Raw genomic sequence first — 15,958 nt, forward strand, 5'->3', positions numbered from 1 at the left:
ACAGTAGCAACAGCAGCAGCAGCAGTGTAGTAACAGCAGCAGCAGCAGTGGTAACAACAGCAGCAGTGGTAACAGCAGCAGCAGCAGCAGCAGTAGTAACAGCAGCAGCAGTGGTAACAGCAGCAGCAGCAGCAGTGGTAACAGTAGCAGCAGCAGCAGTGAGCAGTAACAGCAGCAGCAGTAGCAGTAGTGATAACAGCAGCACAGCAGCAGTAGTACAAGCAGCAGCAGCAGTAGTAACAACAGCAGCAGTAGTAACAGCAGCAGCAGCAGTAGTAACAACAACAGCAGCAGCAGTAGTAACAGCAGCAGCAGCAGTAGTAACAACAGCAGCAACAGTAGTAACAGCAGCAGCAGTAAACAGCAGCAGTAGTAACAGCAGCAGCAGCAGCAGTAGCAGCAGTAACAACAGCAGCAGCAGCAGTAGTAACAGCAGCAGCAGTAGTAGTAACAGCAGCAGTAGTAAGTAACAGCAGCAGCAGCAGCAGTAGTAACAGCAGTATAGCAGCAGTAGTAGTAACAGCAGCAGTAGCAGTAGTAACAGCAGCAGCAGTAACAGCAGCAGCAGTAGTAACAGCAGCAGCAGTAGTAACAGCAGCAGTGGTAACAGCAGCAGCAACAGTAGTAACAACAGCAGCAGCAGTAGTAGCAACAGTAGCAGCAGCAGCAGTGTAACAGTAACAGCAGTAGTAACAGCAGCAGCAGCAGCAGCAGCACAGTGGTAACAGTAGCAGTAGTAACAGCAGCAGCAGCAGCAGTAACAGCAGTAACAGCAGCAGCAGTAGTAACAGCAGCAGCAGTAAATAGCAGCAGTAGTAACAGCAGCAGCAGTAGTAACAGCAGCAACAGCAGCAGTGGTAACAACAGCAGCAGCAGTAGTAACAACAGCAGCAGTAACAGCACAGTAACAACAGCAGCAGCAGTAGTAACAGCAGCAGCAGCAGTAGTAACAGCAGCAGCAGCAGCAGTAGTAACAGCAGCAGCAGCAGTAACAGCAACAGCAACAGTAGCAGCAGCAACAAACAGCAGTAGTAAACAGCAGCAGTGCAGTAGTAGCAGCAGCAGCAGTAGTAACAGCAGCAGCAGCAGCAGTAGTAACAGCAGCAGCAGCAGTAGTAACAACAGCAGCAGCAGTGGTAACAACAGCAGCAGCAGTAGTAACAACAGCAGCAGCAGTGGTAACAGCAGCAGCAGCAGTAGCAGCAGCAGTGGTAACAACAGCAGCAGTAGTAACAAGCAGTAGTGCAGTAGTAACAACAGCAGCAGCAGTGGTAACAGCAGCAGTAGCAGTAGTAACAGCAGCAGCAGCAGCAGTAGTAGTAGCAGTAGCAGTAGCAGCAGCAGCAGCAGCAGTGGTAACAACAACAGCACAGTGGTAACAGCAGCAGTGTAGTAACAACAGTAGCAGTGAGTAGTAGCAGCAGCAGTGGTAGCAGCAGCAGTAGTAAGCAGCAGCAGTGTAACAGCAGCAGCAGTAGTAACAACAGCAGCAGTAACAGTAGTAACAGCAGCAGCAGTGGTAACAGCAGCAGCAGTGTGTAACAACAGCAGTGGTAACAGCAGCAGCAGCAGTAGTAACAGCAGCAGTAGTAGCAGCAGCAGCAGTAGGTAACAGCAGCAACAGCAGTGTGTAACAGCAGCAGTGGTAACAGCAGCAGCAGCAGTGGTAACAGCAGCAGCAGCAGTAGTAGTAACAGCAGCAGCAGTGGTAGTAGCAGCAGTGACAGCAGCAGTAGCAGCAACAGCAGCAGTAACAGCAGTGCAGCAGCAGCAGCAGTAACAGCAGCAGCAGCAGTAACAGCAGCAGTGGTAGTAGCAGCAGCAGCAGCAGCAGTAGCAGCAGCAGTAGTAGTAACAGCAGCAGTAACAGCAGCAGTAGTAGCAGCAGCAGTGGTAACGTAACAGCAGTAGTAGCAGCAGTGGTAACAGCAGCAGCAGTAGTAACAGCAGTGAGTAGCAGTGGTAACAGCAGCAGCAGTAGCAGCAGCAGGCAGCAGCAGCAGCAGCAGCAGTTAGTAACAGCAGCAGCAGCAGTAGTAACAGCAGCAGCAGTAGTAACAGCAGCAGCAGCAGTAGTAACAGCAGCAGTAGTAACAGCAGCAGCAGCAGTAGTAACAGCAGCAGCAGCAGTAACAACAACAGCAGCAGCAGTAAACAGCACAGTGAGTAACAGCAGCAGTAGTAGTAGCAGCAGCAGCAGCAGTAGTAACAGCAACAGCAGCAGCAGTAACAGTAACAACAGCAGCAGCAGTGGTAACAGCAGCAGCAGCAGTAGTAACAGCAGCAGTGGTAACAGCAGCAGTAACAACAGCAGCAGCAACAGCAGCAGTAGTAACAGCAGCAGCAGTGAGTAACAGCAACAGCAGCAGCAGTAGTAACAGCAGCAGTAGTAACAGCAGCAGCAGCAGTAACAACAACAGCAGCAGTAGTAACAGCAGCAGCAGCAGTAGTAACAACAGCAGTAACAGCAGCAGTAGTAACAGCAGCAGCAGCAGTAGTAACAGCAGCAGCAGTAGTAACAGCACAGTAGCAGCACAGTAGTAGCAGCAGCAGTGGTAACAACAACAGCAGCAGCAACAGCAGTAGTAGTAACAACAGCAGCAGTAGCAGCAGCAGCAGCAGCAGCAGCAGTAGTAACAGCAGCAGTGGTAGTGGTAACAGCAGCAGCAGCAGTAGTAGTAACAGCAGCAGCAGCAGTGGCAACAACAGCAGCAGCAGTGGTAACAGCAGCAGTAGCAGCAGTGGTAACAGCAGTAACAGCAGCAGTAGTAACAGCAGCAGCAGCAGTAGTAACAGTAACAGCAGCAGTAACAGCAGCAGCAGCAGTGGTAGTAACAACAGCAGCAGCAGCAGCAGTAGTAACAGCAACAGCAGCAGCAGTAGTAACAACAGCAGCAGCAGTAGTAACAACAGCAGCAGCAGTAGTAACAAGCAGCAGCAACAGCAGCAGCATTAGTAACAGCAGCAGTAGTAACAGCAGCAGCAACAGCAGCAGTAGTAACAGTAGTAACAGCAGCAGCAGCAGTAGTAGTAACAGCAGCAGCAACAGTAGCAACAGCAAGCAGCAGCAGTGTAACAACAGCAGTAACAGCAGCAGCAGTGCAGCAGCAGTAGTAACAGCAGCAGCAGTAAGTAACAGCAGCAGCAGTGTGTAACAACAGCAGTAAACAGCAGCAGCAGTAGTGGTAACAGCAGCAGTGGTAACAGCAGTAGTAACAGCAGCAGTAGCAGCAGCAGTGGTAACAGCAGCAGTAGTAACAACAGCAGCAGCAGCAGCAGTAACAGCAGCAGCAGCAGTAGTAACAACAGCAGCAGTAGTAACAACAACAGCAGCAGTAGTAGTAACAGCAGCAGCAGTAAGTAACAAGCAGCAGCAACAGCAGCAGTAACAACAGCAGTAGTAACAGCAGCAGCAGCAGTAGTAACAGCAGCAGCAGCAGTGGTAACAACAGCAGCAGTGGTAACAGCAGCAGTGTAACAACAGCAGCAGTAGTAACAACAGCAGCAGCAGCAGTAACAGCAGCAGCAGCAGTGGCAGCAGCAACAACAACAGCAGCAGTAGTAACAGCAGCAGCAGTAGTAACAACAGCAGCAGCAGCAGTAGTAACAACAGCAGCAGCAGCAGTAAGTAACAACAGCAGCAACAGTAGTAACAGCAACAGCAGTAGTAACAACAGCAGTGTAGTAACAGCAGCAGCAGTAGTAACAGCAGCAACAGTAGTAACAACAGCAGCAGCAGCAGCAGTAAACAACAACAGCAGCAGCAGTAGTAACAGCAGCAGCAGCAGTAGTAACAACAGCAGCAGTAGTAACAGCAGCAGCAGCAGTAGTAACAGCAGCAGCAGCAGTGTAACAGTAGCAGCAGCAGTAGTAACAACAGCAGCAGCAGCAGCTGGTAACAGTAGTAACAACAGCAGCAGCAGCAGTAACAACAGCAGCAGCAGCAGTAGTAACAACAGCAGCAGCAGCAGCAGCAGTGTACAACAGCAGCAGTAGTAACAGCAGCAGTAGTAACAGCAGCAGTAGTAGCAGCAGTAGTAACAGCAGCAGCAGTGGTAACAGCAACAGCAGCAGTGGTAACAGCAGCAGCAACAGCAGCAGTAACAACAGCAGCAGCAACAGTAACAACAGCCAGTAGTAGCAGCAGCAGTAACAGTAACAACAGCAGCAGCAGTAGTAACAGCAGCAGCAGCAGTAGTAACAACAGCAGCAGCAGTAGTAACAGCAGCAGCAGTGGTAACAGTAGTAACAGCAGCAGCAGCAGTAGTAACAACAGCAGCAGCAGTGGTAACAGCAGCAGCAGCAGTAGTAACAGCAGCAGCAGTAGCAACAACAGTAGTAACAGCAGCAGCAGCAGCAACAGCAGTAGTAAGCAGCAGCAGCAGCAGTAACAGCAGCAGCAGTAGCAACAGCAGCAGCAGCAGTAGTAACAACAGCAGCAGCAGCAAAGTAACAGCAGCAGTGAGTAACAGCAGCAGCAGTGTAACAGCAGCAGCAGTGGTAACAGCAGCAGCAGCAGCAGTAACAACAGCAGCAGCAGCAGTAGTAACAGCAGTAGCAGCAGTGGTAACAACAGCAGCAGTAGTGGTAACAGCAGTGCAGCAGTGGTAACAGCAGCAGCAGCAGTAACAACAGCAACAGTGCAGTAACAGCAGTAGTAACAGCAGTAGCAGCAGTAGTAGCAGCAGCAGCAGTAGTAACAGCAGCAGCAGTAGTAACAACAGCAGCAGCAGTGGTAACAACAGCAGCAGTGGTAACAGCAGCAGCAGCAGTAGTAACAGCAGCAGCAGTAGTAACAACAGTAGTAACAACAGCAGCAGCAGTAGTAACAGCAGCAGTGGTAACAGCAGTAGTAACAGCACAGCAGCAGCAGTAGTAACAACAGCAGCAGCAGTAGTAACAACAGCAGCAGCAGTAGTAACAGCAGCAGCAGCAACAGTAGTAACAACAGCAGCAGTAGTAGCAGCAGTAACACAGCAGCAGCAGTAGCAGCAGTAGTAACAGCAGTAGTAACAGCAGCAGCAGCAGTAGTAACAGCAGCAGCAGCAACAGCAGTAGTAGCAGTAGTGGCAGCAGCAGCAGCAGCAGCAGTAACAGCAGCAGCAAAGCAGCAGCAGTAGTAACAACAGCAGCAGCAGTGGTAACAGCAGCAGCAGCAGTGGTAACAGCAACAGCAGTAACAGCAGCAGTAGTAACAACAGCAACAGTAACAGCAGCAACAGAGTAACAACAGCAGCAGCAGTGGTAACAGCAGCAGCAGTAACAGCAGTAGTAACAACAGCAGCAGTGTAACAGCAGCAGCAGCAGTAACAGTAGTAACAGCAGTGGTAACAGCAGCAGCAACAGTAGTAACAACAGCAGCAGTGGTAGTAACAGCAGCAGCAGTAGTAACAACAGCAGCAGCAGTAGTAACAGCAGCAGCAGTAGTAACAACAGCAGTGGTAACAGCAGCAGCAGCATTAGTAACAGCAGCAGCAGTAGTAACAACAGCAGCAACAGTGGTAACAGTAGCAGCAGCAGCAGTAGTAACAACAGCAGTAACAGTAGTAACAGCAGCAGCAGCAGTAGTAACAGCAGCAGCAGCAGTAACAGCAGCAGTAGTAAACAACAGTGGTAACAACAGCAGCAGTAGTAACAGCAGCAGCAGTGTAACAGCAACAGTAACAACAGCAGCAGTAACAGCAGCAGTAGTAACAGCAGCAGTAACAACAGCAGCAGTAGTAACAGCAGCAGCAGTGGTAACAGCAGCAGCAGTAACAGTGGTAACAGCAACAGCAGCAGCAGTAACAGCAGCAGTAACAGCAGCAGCAGTAACAACAGCAGCAGCAGCAGCAGCAGCAACAACAGCAGTAACAGCAGCAGTGAGTAACCAGCAGCAGCAGCAGCAGTGGTAACAGCAGCAGCAGCAGTGGTAACAGTAACAACAGCAGCAGCAGTAACAGCAGCAGTAGTAGCAGCAGCAGCAGTAGTAACAGCAGCAGCAGTAGTAACAGTAGCAGCAGCAGCAGTGGTAGCAGCAGCAGCAGTAGTAACAGCAACAGCAGCAGCAGTAGTAACAGCAGCAGCAGCAGCAGTGGTAACAGCAGCAGCAGCAGTAACAACAGCAGCAGCAGTAGTAACAGCAGCAGCAGCAGTAGTAACAACAGCAGCAGTAGTAATAGCAGCAGCAGTAACAACAACAGCAGCAGCAGTAACAGCAGCAGCAGCAGTAACAACAGCAGTGGCAGCAGTGGTAACAACAGCAGCAGCAGTAGGTAACAGCAGTAACAGCAGCAACAACGGTAGCAGCAGCAGCAGCAGTGTAGTAACAACAGCAGCAGCAGCAGTAGTAAACAGCAGCAGCAGTAGTAACAGCAGCAGTAGTAACAGTAGCAGCAGTAGTACAGCAGCAGTGGTAACAAACAGCAGCAGCAGTAGTAACAACAGCAGCAGCAGCAGTAACAACAACAGCAGCAGTAGTAACAACAGCAACAGCAAACAACAGCAGTAGTAACAGCAGCAGCAGTGAGTAACAACAGCAGCAGTAAACAACAGCAGCAGCAGCAGCAGTAACAACAGCAGTAGTAACAGCAGCAGCAACAGCAGCAGCAACAGCAGTAACAGCAGCAACAGTAGTAACAACAGCAGCAGTAGCAGTAACAGCAGCAGCAGTAGTAACAGTAGCAGCAGTAGTAACAACAGCAGCAGTAGCAGTAGTAGCAGTAGTAACAGCAGCAGCAGCAGTGGTAACAGCAGCAGCAGCAGCAGTAATAGCAGCAGCAGTGGCAGCAGTAGTAGCAGCAACAGTGCAGCAGTAGTAGTAGCAACAGCAGTGGTAACAGCAGCAGCAGTGTAACAGCAGCAGCAGTAACAACAGCAGCAGCAGTAGTAACAACAGCAGCAGCAGTAGTAACAACAGCAGCAGCAGTAGTAACAACAGCAGCAGCAACAGCAGCAGTAGTAACAACAGCAGCAGTAGTAACAGCAGCAGTAGTAACAGTAGCACAGTAGCAACAGCAGCAGCAGTGAGTAATAACAGCAGCAGCAGCAACAACAGCAATGCATAACAACAGCAGCAGTAGTAACAGCAGCAGCAGCAGTAGTAACAACAGCAGCAGCAGTAGTAACAACAGCAGCAGTGGTAACAACAGCAGCAGCAGCAGTAACAGCAGTAGCAGCAGCAGTAGTAACAACAGCAGCAGTGCAGCAACAGTAGTAACAGCAGTAGTAACAACAGCAGCAGTAACAACAGCAGCAACAGTAGCAGCAGCAACAACAGCAGTGGTAACAGCAGCAACAGCAGCAGCAGTAGTAACAGCAGCAGCAGTAGTAACAGCAGCAGCAGCAGTAGCAGTAGTAGTAACAGCAGCAACAGCAGTAGTAACAACAGTAGTAACAGCAGCAGCAGCAGTACAACAGCAACAGCAGCAGTAGTAACAACAGCAGCAGCAGTAGTAACAACAGCAGCAACAACAGCAGCAGCAGTGGTAACAGCAGCAACAGCAGTAGCAGCAGCAGCAGCAGTGGTAACAGCAACAGCAGCAGTGGTAACAGCAGCAGCAGTGGTAACAGCAGCAGCAGTGGTAACAAGCAACAGCAGCAGCAGCAGCAGCAGTAGTAACAGCAGCAGCAGCAGTAGTAACAGCAGCAGCAGTAGTAACAACAGCAGCAGCAGTGGTAACAGCAGCAGTGGCAGTAGCAGTGGTAACAGCAGCAGCAGCAGTAGTAACAGCAGCAGTAGTAACAGCAGCAGCAGTAGTAACAACAGTAACAGCAGCAGCAGCAGTAGTAACAGCAACAGCAGTAGTAACAGCAACAGCAGCAGCAGTAGTAACAACAGTAGCAGCAGCAGTACAGTAACAACAGCACAGCAGCAACAGTAGTAACAACAGCAGCAGCAGTAGTAACAAGCAGCAGCAGTAGTAACAGCAACAGCAGTAGTAACAGCAGCAGCAGTAGTAACAGCAGCAGCAGTAGCAGCACAGTAACAACAACAGCAGCAGTAGTAACAGCAGCAGCAGCAGTAGTAACAGCAGCAGCAGTAGTGGTAACAACAGCAGCAGTAGTAACAGCAGCAGCAGTAGTAACAACAGCAGCAGCAGTAGTAACAACAGCAGTGGTGTAGCAACAGCAGTGAGTAACAACAGCAGCAGCAGTAGTAACAGCAGCAGCAACAGTAGTAACAGTAGCAGCAGTAGTGGCAACAGCAGCAGCAGCAGTAGTAACAGCAGCAGTGAGTAGTAACAACAGCAGCAGTGGTAACAGCAGCAGCAGCAGTGTAGTAACAGCAGCAGCAGCAGTAGTAACAACAGCAGCAGTGGTAACAGCAACAGCAGTAGCAGTAGTACACAACAGCAGCAGCAGTAACAGCAGCAGCAGCAGTAACAGTAACAGCAGCAGCAGTAGTAACAGCAGCAGCAGCAGTAACAGTAACAGCAGCAGTAACAGCAGCAGTAGTAGTAACAACAGCAGCAGTGGTAACAGCAGCAGCAGTAGTAACAGTAACAGTGGTAACAGTGTAACAGCAGCAGCAACAGTAACAGCAGCAGTAGTAACAGCAGCAGCAGCAGTGAGTAACAACAGCAGCAGCAGTAACAAGCAGCAACAGTAGTAACAGTAACAGCAGCAGCAGTAGTAACAGTAAACAGCAGCAACAGCAACAGTAGTACAGCAGTAGTAGTAACAGCAGCAGCAGCAGTAACAACAACAGCAGCAGCAGCAGTAGTAACAGCAGCAGCAGTGGTAACAGCAGCAGTGGTAACAGCAGCAGCAGCAGCAGTAGTAACAACAGCAGTAGTAACAGTGCAGTAACAGTAACAGCAGCAGTAACAGCAGCAGCAGCAGCAGCAACAGTAACAGCAGCAGCAGTAGTAACAGCAGCAGCAGTAGTAACAACAGCAGCAGTAGTAACAGCAGCAGCAACAGTAAACAGCAGCAGCAGCAGTAGTAACAACAGCAGCAGCAGCAGTAAACAGCAACAGTGTGTAACAACAGCAACAGCAGTAGTAACAACAGCAACAGCAGCAGTAGTAACAACAGCAGCAGCAGTAGTAACAGCAGCAGTAGTAACAGCAGCAGCAGTAGTAACAACAGCAGCAGCAGTAAACAGCAGCAGCAGTAGTAACAAGCAGCAGTAGTAACAGCAGCAGCAGCAGCAGTGGTAACAACAGCAGCAGCAACAGCAGCAGTAGTAACAGTAACAGCAACAGCAGCAGCAGCAGTAACAACAGCAGCAGCAGTGGTAACAGCAACAGCAGCAGCAGCAGTAGTAACAGCAGCAGCAGTAGTAACACAACAGTAACAGCAGCAGTAAACAGCAGCAACAGTAGTAACAGCAGCAGCAGTGGTAACAGCAGCAGCAGTGGTAACAACAGCAGCAGCAGCAGTGGTAACAGCAGCAGCAGTAGTAACAGCAGCAGCAGCAGTAGTAACAACAGCAGCAGTAAGCAGTAGTAACAACAGCAGCAACAGTAACAGCAGTAACAGCAGCAGTAAGTAACAGCAGCAAGTGGTAACAGCAGTAAGTAACAACAGCAGCAGCAACAGTAGTAACAACAGCAGCAGTCGGTAGTAACAACAGCAACAGTAGTAACACAACAGCAGCAACAGCAGCAGTAGTAACAGCAGCAGCAGTGGTAACAACAGCAGCAGCAGCAGCAACAGCAGTAACAGCAGCAGTAGTAACAGCAGCAGCAACAGCAGTGGTAACAACAGCAGCAGCAGTAGTAGCAACAGCAGCAGTAACAACAGCAGCAGCAGCAGTAGTAACAACAGCAGCAGTAGTAGTAACAGTAGTAACAACAGCAGCAGTAACAGTAACAGCAGCAGCAGCAGCAACAACAGCAGCAACAGTAACAGCAGCAGCAGCAGTAACAGCAGCAGTACAGTAACAACAGCAGCAGTGGCAACAACAGCAGCAGTAGCAGCAGCAGTAGTAGCAGCAGCAGTGGTAACAACAGCAGCAGCAGTAACAACAGCAGCAGTGGTAACAGCAGCAGCAGCAGTGAGTAACAGTACAGCAAGCAGCAGTGGTAACAACAGCAGTAGCAGCAGTGCAAACAACAACAGCAGCAGCAGTAACAGCAGCAGCAGCAGTGTGGTAACAGCAGCAGTGCAGTGGTAACAGTAACAGCAGCAGTAACAGCAGTAACAGCAGCAGCAGTAGTAACAGCAGCAGCAGCAGTAGTAACAGCAGCAGCAGTAGTAAGCAGCAGTAGTAACAGCAGCAGCAGTAGTAACAGCAGCAGCAGTAACAACAGCAGTAACAACAGCAGCAGCAGTAGTAACAACAGTAACAACAACAGCAGCAGCAGCAGCAGTAGTAACAGCAGCAGCAGCAGTAGTAACAGCAGCAGCAGTAGCAGCAGCAGCAGTAAACAGCAGCAGTAGCAACAGCAGTAGTAACAACAGCAGCAGCAACAGTAGTAGTAACAGTAGCAGCAGCAGTGTAACAACAGCAGCAGCAGTGGTAACAACAGCAGCAGTGGTAACAGCAGCAGCAGTGGTAACAACAGCAGTGGTAACAGCAGCAGCAGTAGTAACAGCAGCAGCAGTAGTAACAGCAGCAGCAGTAACAAACAACAGCAGCAGCAGTAGTAACAGCAGCAGCAGTGGTAACAGCAGCAGCAGTAGTAACAACACAGCAGTAACAACAGCAACAGCAGCAGTAACAGTAGCAACAGCAGCAGTGGTAACAGCAGCAGCAGTGGTAACAGCAGCAGCAGCAGTGGTAACAGCAGCAGCAGCAGTAGTGGTAAGCAGCAGCAGCAAGTAACAGCAGCAGTAACAGCAACAGCAGCAGCAGTAATGTAACAGCAGCAGCAGTGGTAACAACAGCAGCAGTAACAGTAACAGTAACAGCAGCAGCAGTAACAACAGCAGCAGTGTAACAACAGCAGCAGCAGTGAGTAACAGCAGCAGCAGCAGTAGCAGCAGCAGTAAACAGCAGCAGCAGTGGTAACAACAGCAGCAGCAGTGCAAACAGCAGCAGCAGCAGTAACAGCAGCAGTAACAGCAGCAGCAGTAGTAACAGCAGCAGCAGTAGCAACAGCAGTGGTAGCAGCAGTAACAGCAGTGCAGCAGTAACAACAGCAGCAGCAGCAGTAGTAACAACAGCAGCAGTAGCAGCACAGCAGCAGCAGCAGTGGTAACAGTAGTAGTAGTAGTAGCAGCAGCAGCAGCAGTGTAACAACAGCAGCAGTGGTAACAGCAGCAGTGGTAGTAGCAGCAGCAGTAGTAACAGCAGCAGCAGCAGTAGTAGTAACAGCAGTAACAGTGGCAGCAGCAGCAGTAGTAACAACAGCAGCAGTGGTAGTAACAGCAGCAGCAGCAGTAGTAACAACAGCAGTAACAGCAGTAGTAACAGCAGCAGCAGCAGTAGTAACAGCAGCAGCAGCAGTAACAGCAGCAGCAGCAGCAGCAGTAGTAACAGCAGCAGCAGCAGTGGTAGTAACAGCAGCAGCAGTAGTAGCAGCAGCAGCAGTAGTAACAGCAGCAGCAGCAGCAGTAGTAGCAGCAGCAGCAGCAGCAGTAGTAACAGCAGCAGCAACAGCAGCAGTAGTAGCAGCAGCAGCAGCAGTAGTAACAGCAGCAGCAGTAGTAACAGCAGCAGCAGCAGTAGTAGTAACAGTAGCAGTACAACAGCAGCAGTAGTAACAGCAGCAGCAGCAGTAGCAGCAGTAACAGCAGCAGTGGTAACAGCAGCAGCAGCAGCAGTGGTAGCAGCAGCAGTGGTAACAGCAGTAGTAGCACAGCAGCAGTAAGCAGTGGTAGCAGCAGCAGCAGTAGTAGTAACAGCAGCAGCAGCAGTAGCAGCAGGTGTAACAGTAGTAACAGCAGCAGTAACAGTGCAACCAGTAGTAACAACAGCAGCAGTGAGTAACAGTAGCAGTAGTAACAGCAGTAGTAACAACAGCAGCAGTAGTAACAACAGCAACAGTAGTAGTAGCAGTAGTAACAGCAACAGCCAGTAGTAACAACAGCAGTAGTAACAGCAGCAGCAGCAGTAACAGCAGCAGCAGCAGTAACAGTAACAGCAGCAGTGTAACAGTAGTAACAACAGCAGCAGCAGTAACAGCAGTAGTAACAGCAGCAGCAGTAGTAACAGCAGCAGCAGTAGTAACAGCAGTAGTAACAGCAGCAGCAGTAGTAGTAACAGCAGCAGCAGTAGTAACAACAGCAACAGTAGCAGCAGTAGTAACAGCAGCAGCAGTGGTAACAGCAGCAGCAGCAGTAGTAGCAGCAACAACAGTAGCAACAGCAGTGGTAACAGCAGCAGCAGCAGTAGTAACAGCAGCAGCAGTAGTAACAACAGCAGCAGCAGCAGCAGCAGCAGTAACAGTAGTAACAGCACAGCAGCAGTGGTAACAACAGCAGCAGTAGTAACAGCAGTAAGCAGTACAACAGCAGCAGCAGCAGTTAGTAACAACAGCAGTGTAGTAACAGCAGCAGTGGTAGCAGCAGCAGTAGTAACAGCAGCATCAGCAGTGGTAACAGCAGCAGCAGCAGTGGTAAACAGCAGCAGCAGCAGTAGTAACAAGCAGCAGCAGCAGTGAGTGGCAGTAGTAGCAGTAACAGCAGCAGTAGTAACAGCAGCAGCAGCAGTAGTAGCAACAGCAACAGCAGTAACAAACAGCAGCAGCAGTGGTAACAGCAGCAGCAGTAGTAGTAACAGCAGCAACAGCAGTAGTAACAGCAGCAGCAGTAGTAACAGCAGCAGCAGCAGTGGTAACAACAGCAGCAGTAGTAACAGCAGTAGTAACAGTAGTAACAACAGCAGCAGTAACAGCAGTAGTAGTAGCAGCAGTGTAGCAGCAGCAGTGAGTGACAGCAGTAGTAACAGCAGCAGCAGCAGTAACAACAGCAGTGGTAGCAGCAGCAGTAGTAACAACAGCAGTAGTAGCAGCAGCATCAGCAGTAGTAACAGCAGTGATAGTAGTAACAGCAGCCACAGCAGCAGTAGTAACAACAGCAGCAGTAGTAGTAGTAGCAGCAGCAGTAATGGTAGCAGCAGTGGTAGCAGCAGCAGCAGTAGCAACAGCAGCAGCAGTAGTAACACAGCAGCAGTAGTAGTAACAGCAGCAGCAGCAGTAGTAACAACAGCAGCAGTAGTAACAACAGCAGCAGCAGTAGTAGTAACAGCAGCAGCAGTAGTAGCAGCAGTGTAGCAGCAGCAGTAGCAGCAACAGCAGCAGCAGTAGTAGTAACAGTAGTAGCAGCAGCAGCAGTAGTAACAACAGCAAGCAGTAACAGCAGCAGTAACAGCAGCAGCAGTAACAACAGCAGCAACATTTGTAACAGCAACAGTAGTAACAGCAGCAGTAATAGTGCAGCAGCAGCAGTGGCAGCGCAGCAGCAGTAGTAGCAGCAGCAGGTAGTAACAACAACAGCAGCAGCAGGTGAACAGCAGCAACAGTAGTAACAGCGTGTAGTAGTAGCAGCATTAGTAGTAGTAGTGGCAGCAGTGGTAGTAACAGCAGCAGCAACCAGTAGTAGTAACAGCAGCAGCAGTAGTAAGTAACAGTAGTAACAGCAGCAGTGCAGTAGTAACAGCAGCACAGCGGCAGCAACAGTAGTGAGCAGCAGCAGCGGCGGTAGTGGTAACAGCAGGCAGTAGTAACAACAGCAGCAGTAGTAAACAACAGCGGCAGTAACAGCAGCGGCAGGTGGTGGTAACAGCGGCAGCGGCAGGTGAGTGGTAACAGCAGCAGCGCAGTGGCAACAGCGGTGTAGTGGTAACAGCGCAGCGTAGTGGTAACAGCGCAGTAGTGGTAGTGGTAACAGCGGCGGTAGTGGTAACAGCGGCGGTAGTGGTGGCAGCGGCGGTAGTGGTAGCAGCGGCGGTAGTGGTGGCAGCGGCGGTAGTGGTAACAGCGGCAGCGGTGGTAGTGGTAACAGCGGCAGTGGTAACAGCAGTAGCAGCGGTAGCGGCAGCAGTAGTAACAGCAGTAGCAGCGGTAGCAGCAGCAGTAGTAACAGCAGCAGTAGTAGTAGTAGTAGCAGCAGCAGCAGCTGCAGTATTAGCTTTTTGACTTTCAAAAACAAGCAGAGCCATCAAACAAAAGAGCCTCTTGCTGCTGTTGCTACTACGGTACTACTACTGCTGCTGCTGCCGTCACGGCTGCTGCCGCCGCCACGTAGTAGTAGTAGCAGCAGCAACAGCAGTAGTAGTACCGTAGTAGCAACAGCAGCAGTAGCAACAGAGGCTCTTTTGTTTGATGGCTCTGCTTGTTTTTGAAAGTCAAGTGAGATGCTGCTCCTCTCAGCCTCTTTGTTCTAGCCATTGGTTTTATTGATTTGTTTGTGTGTGCTGTCTGACTCTGAACCCCAACAATGGTTCAAATGCTTTGACTTTCATGGTCTTCTTGGACATGGTGTGTGTGTGTGTGTGTGTGTGTGTGTGTGTGTGTGTGCGCGCGCGCATGGGTGGGTGGGGTTTGTACATTTCGTTAAACAGCTTGGAAAATTCCAGAAAATTATGTCATGCCTTTTAGAAGCTTCTGATTAACTAGAAGCTTCTGCTAATTGACATAATTTGAGTCAATTGGAAGTGTACCTGTGGATGTATTTCAAGGCCTACATTCAAACTCATTGCCTCTTTGCTTGACATCATGGGTAAATCTAAAGACCTCCACAAGTCTGGTTTATCCCTGGGAGCAATTTCCAAACACCTGAGGGTACCATGTTCATCTGTACAAACAATAGTACGCAAGTATAAACACCATGGGACCATGCAGCCGTCATACTGCTCAGGAAGGAGACACGTTCTGTCTCCTAAAGATGAATGTACTTTGGTGCGAAAAGTGCAAATCAATCCCAGAACAGCAGCAAAGGACCCTGTGAAGATGCTGGAGGAAACGGGTACCAAATTATCTTTATCCACAGTAAAACGAGTCCTATATCGACATAACCTGAAAGGCCGCTCAGCAAGGAAGAAGCCACTGCTCCAAAACTGCCATAAAAAGCCAGACTATGGTTTGCAACTGCACATAGGGACAAAGGACGTACTTTTTGGAGAATTGTACTCTCGTCTGATGAAACAAAAATGGAACTGTTTGGGCATAATGACCATCATTATGTTTGGAGGAAAAAGGGGGAGGCTTGCAAGCCGAAGAACACCATCCCAAATGTGAAGCACAGGGGTGGCAGCATCATGTTGTGGTGGTGCTTTGCTGCAGGAGGGACTGGTGCACTTCACAAAATAGATGGCATCATGAGGTAGGACAATTGTGGCTATATTGTGGCAACATTTCAAGACATCAGTCAGGAAGTTAAATCTTGGTCACAAATGGGTCTTCCAAATGGTCAATGACCCCAAGCATATTTCCAAAGTTGTGGCAAAATGGCTAAAGGACAAGAAAAGCCCTGACCTCAATCTTATAGAAAATTTGTGGGCAGACCTGAAAAAGTGTGTGCGAGCAAGGAGACCTACAAACCTGACTCACCAGCTCTGTCAGGAGGAATGGGCCAAAATTCACCCAACTTATTGTGGGAAGCTTGTGGAAGGCTAACCAAAACGTTTGACCCAAGTTTAACAATTTATTGGCAATGCTACCAAATACTAATTGAGTGTATGTAAACTTCTGACCCACTGGGAATGTGATGAAAGAAATAAAAGCTGAAATAAATCACACTCTACTATTATTCTGACATTTCACATTCTTAAAATAAAATAAATAAAATTTTTACTAGGATTAAATGTCAGGAATTGTGAAACTCGGTTTAAATGTATTTGGCTAAGGTGTATGTAAACTTCCAACTGTATATACTGTATACCTGCCAGCACCTGCAACAAGACAGACAGCTGTGCAGTGTTGGGGTATATCAGTGTTGTTCCACACTGTTGTTTTACTGGACTGTGTGTTTGCAGAATACTCCATGCAGGACCAGAGGCTGCAGAAGCACAGTTTTACCCCCAGAGGCAGCAGCAGTGACAAGTCCTCCTCTGGCCAAAGCAAACCAAAGAGCAAAGGTACTGTTG

The 15,958-nt window shown here is 49.5% G+C and overlaps 1 protein-coding gene across 2 annotated transcripts in view; it reads left to right on the forward strand.

Moving 5' to 3' along the window:
- The window catches only part of LOC112248164 (ubiquitin carboxyl-terminal hydrolase CYLD), a 59,951-nt gene that overhangs the window by 32,291 nt on the left and 11,702 nt on the right, over nucleotides 1–15,958 (forward strand). For both annotated transcript variants that reach the window (XM_042321200.1, XM_042321201.1), the window contains exon 7: nucleotides 15,848–15,949. In XM_042321200.1, the coding sequence (XP_042177134.1) occupies nucleotides 15,848–15,949 (102 nt within the window). The remainder of the gene's footprint in view (nucleotides 1–15,847; nucleotides 15,950–15,958) is intronic.

This window comes from Oncorhynchus tshawytscha, linkage group LG04 (assembly GCF_018296145.1).
Source record: "Oncorhynchus tshawytscha isolate Ot180627B linkage group LG04, Otsh_v2.0, whole genome shotgun sequence".
In the NCBI taxonomy this organism is placed as follows: domain Eukaryota; kingdom Metazoa; phylum Chordata; class Actinopteri; order Salmoniformes; family Salmonidae; genus Oncorhynchus; species Oncorhynchus tshawytscha.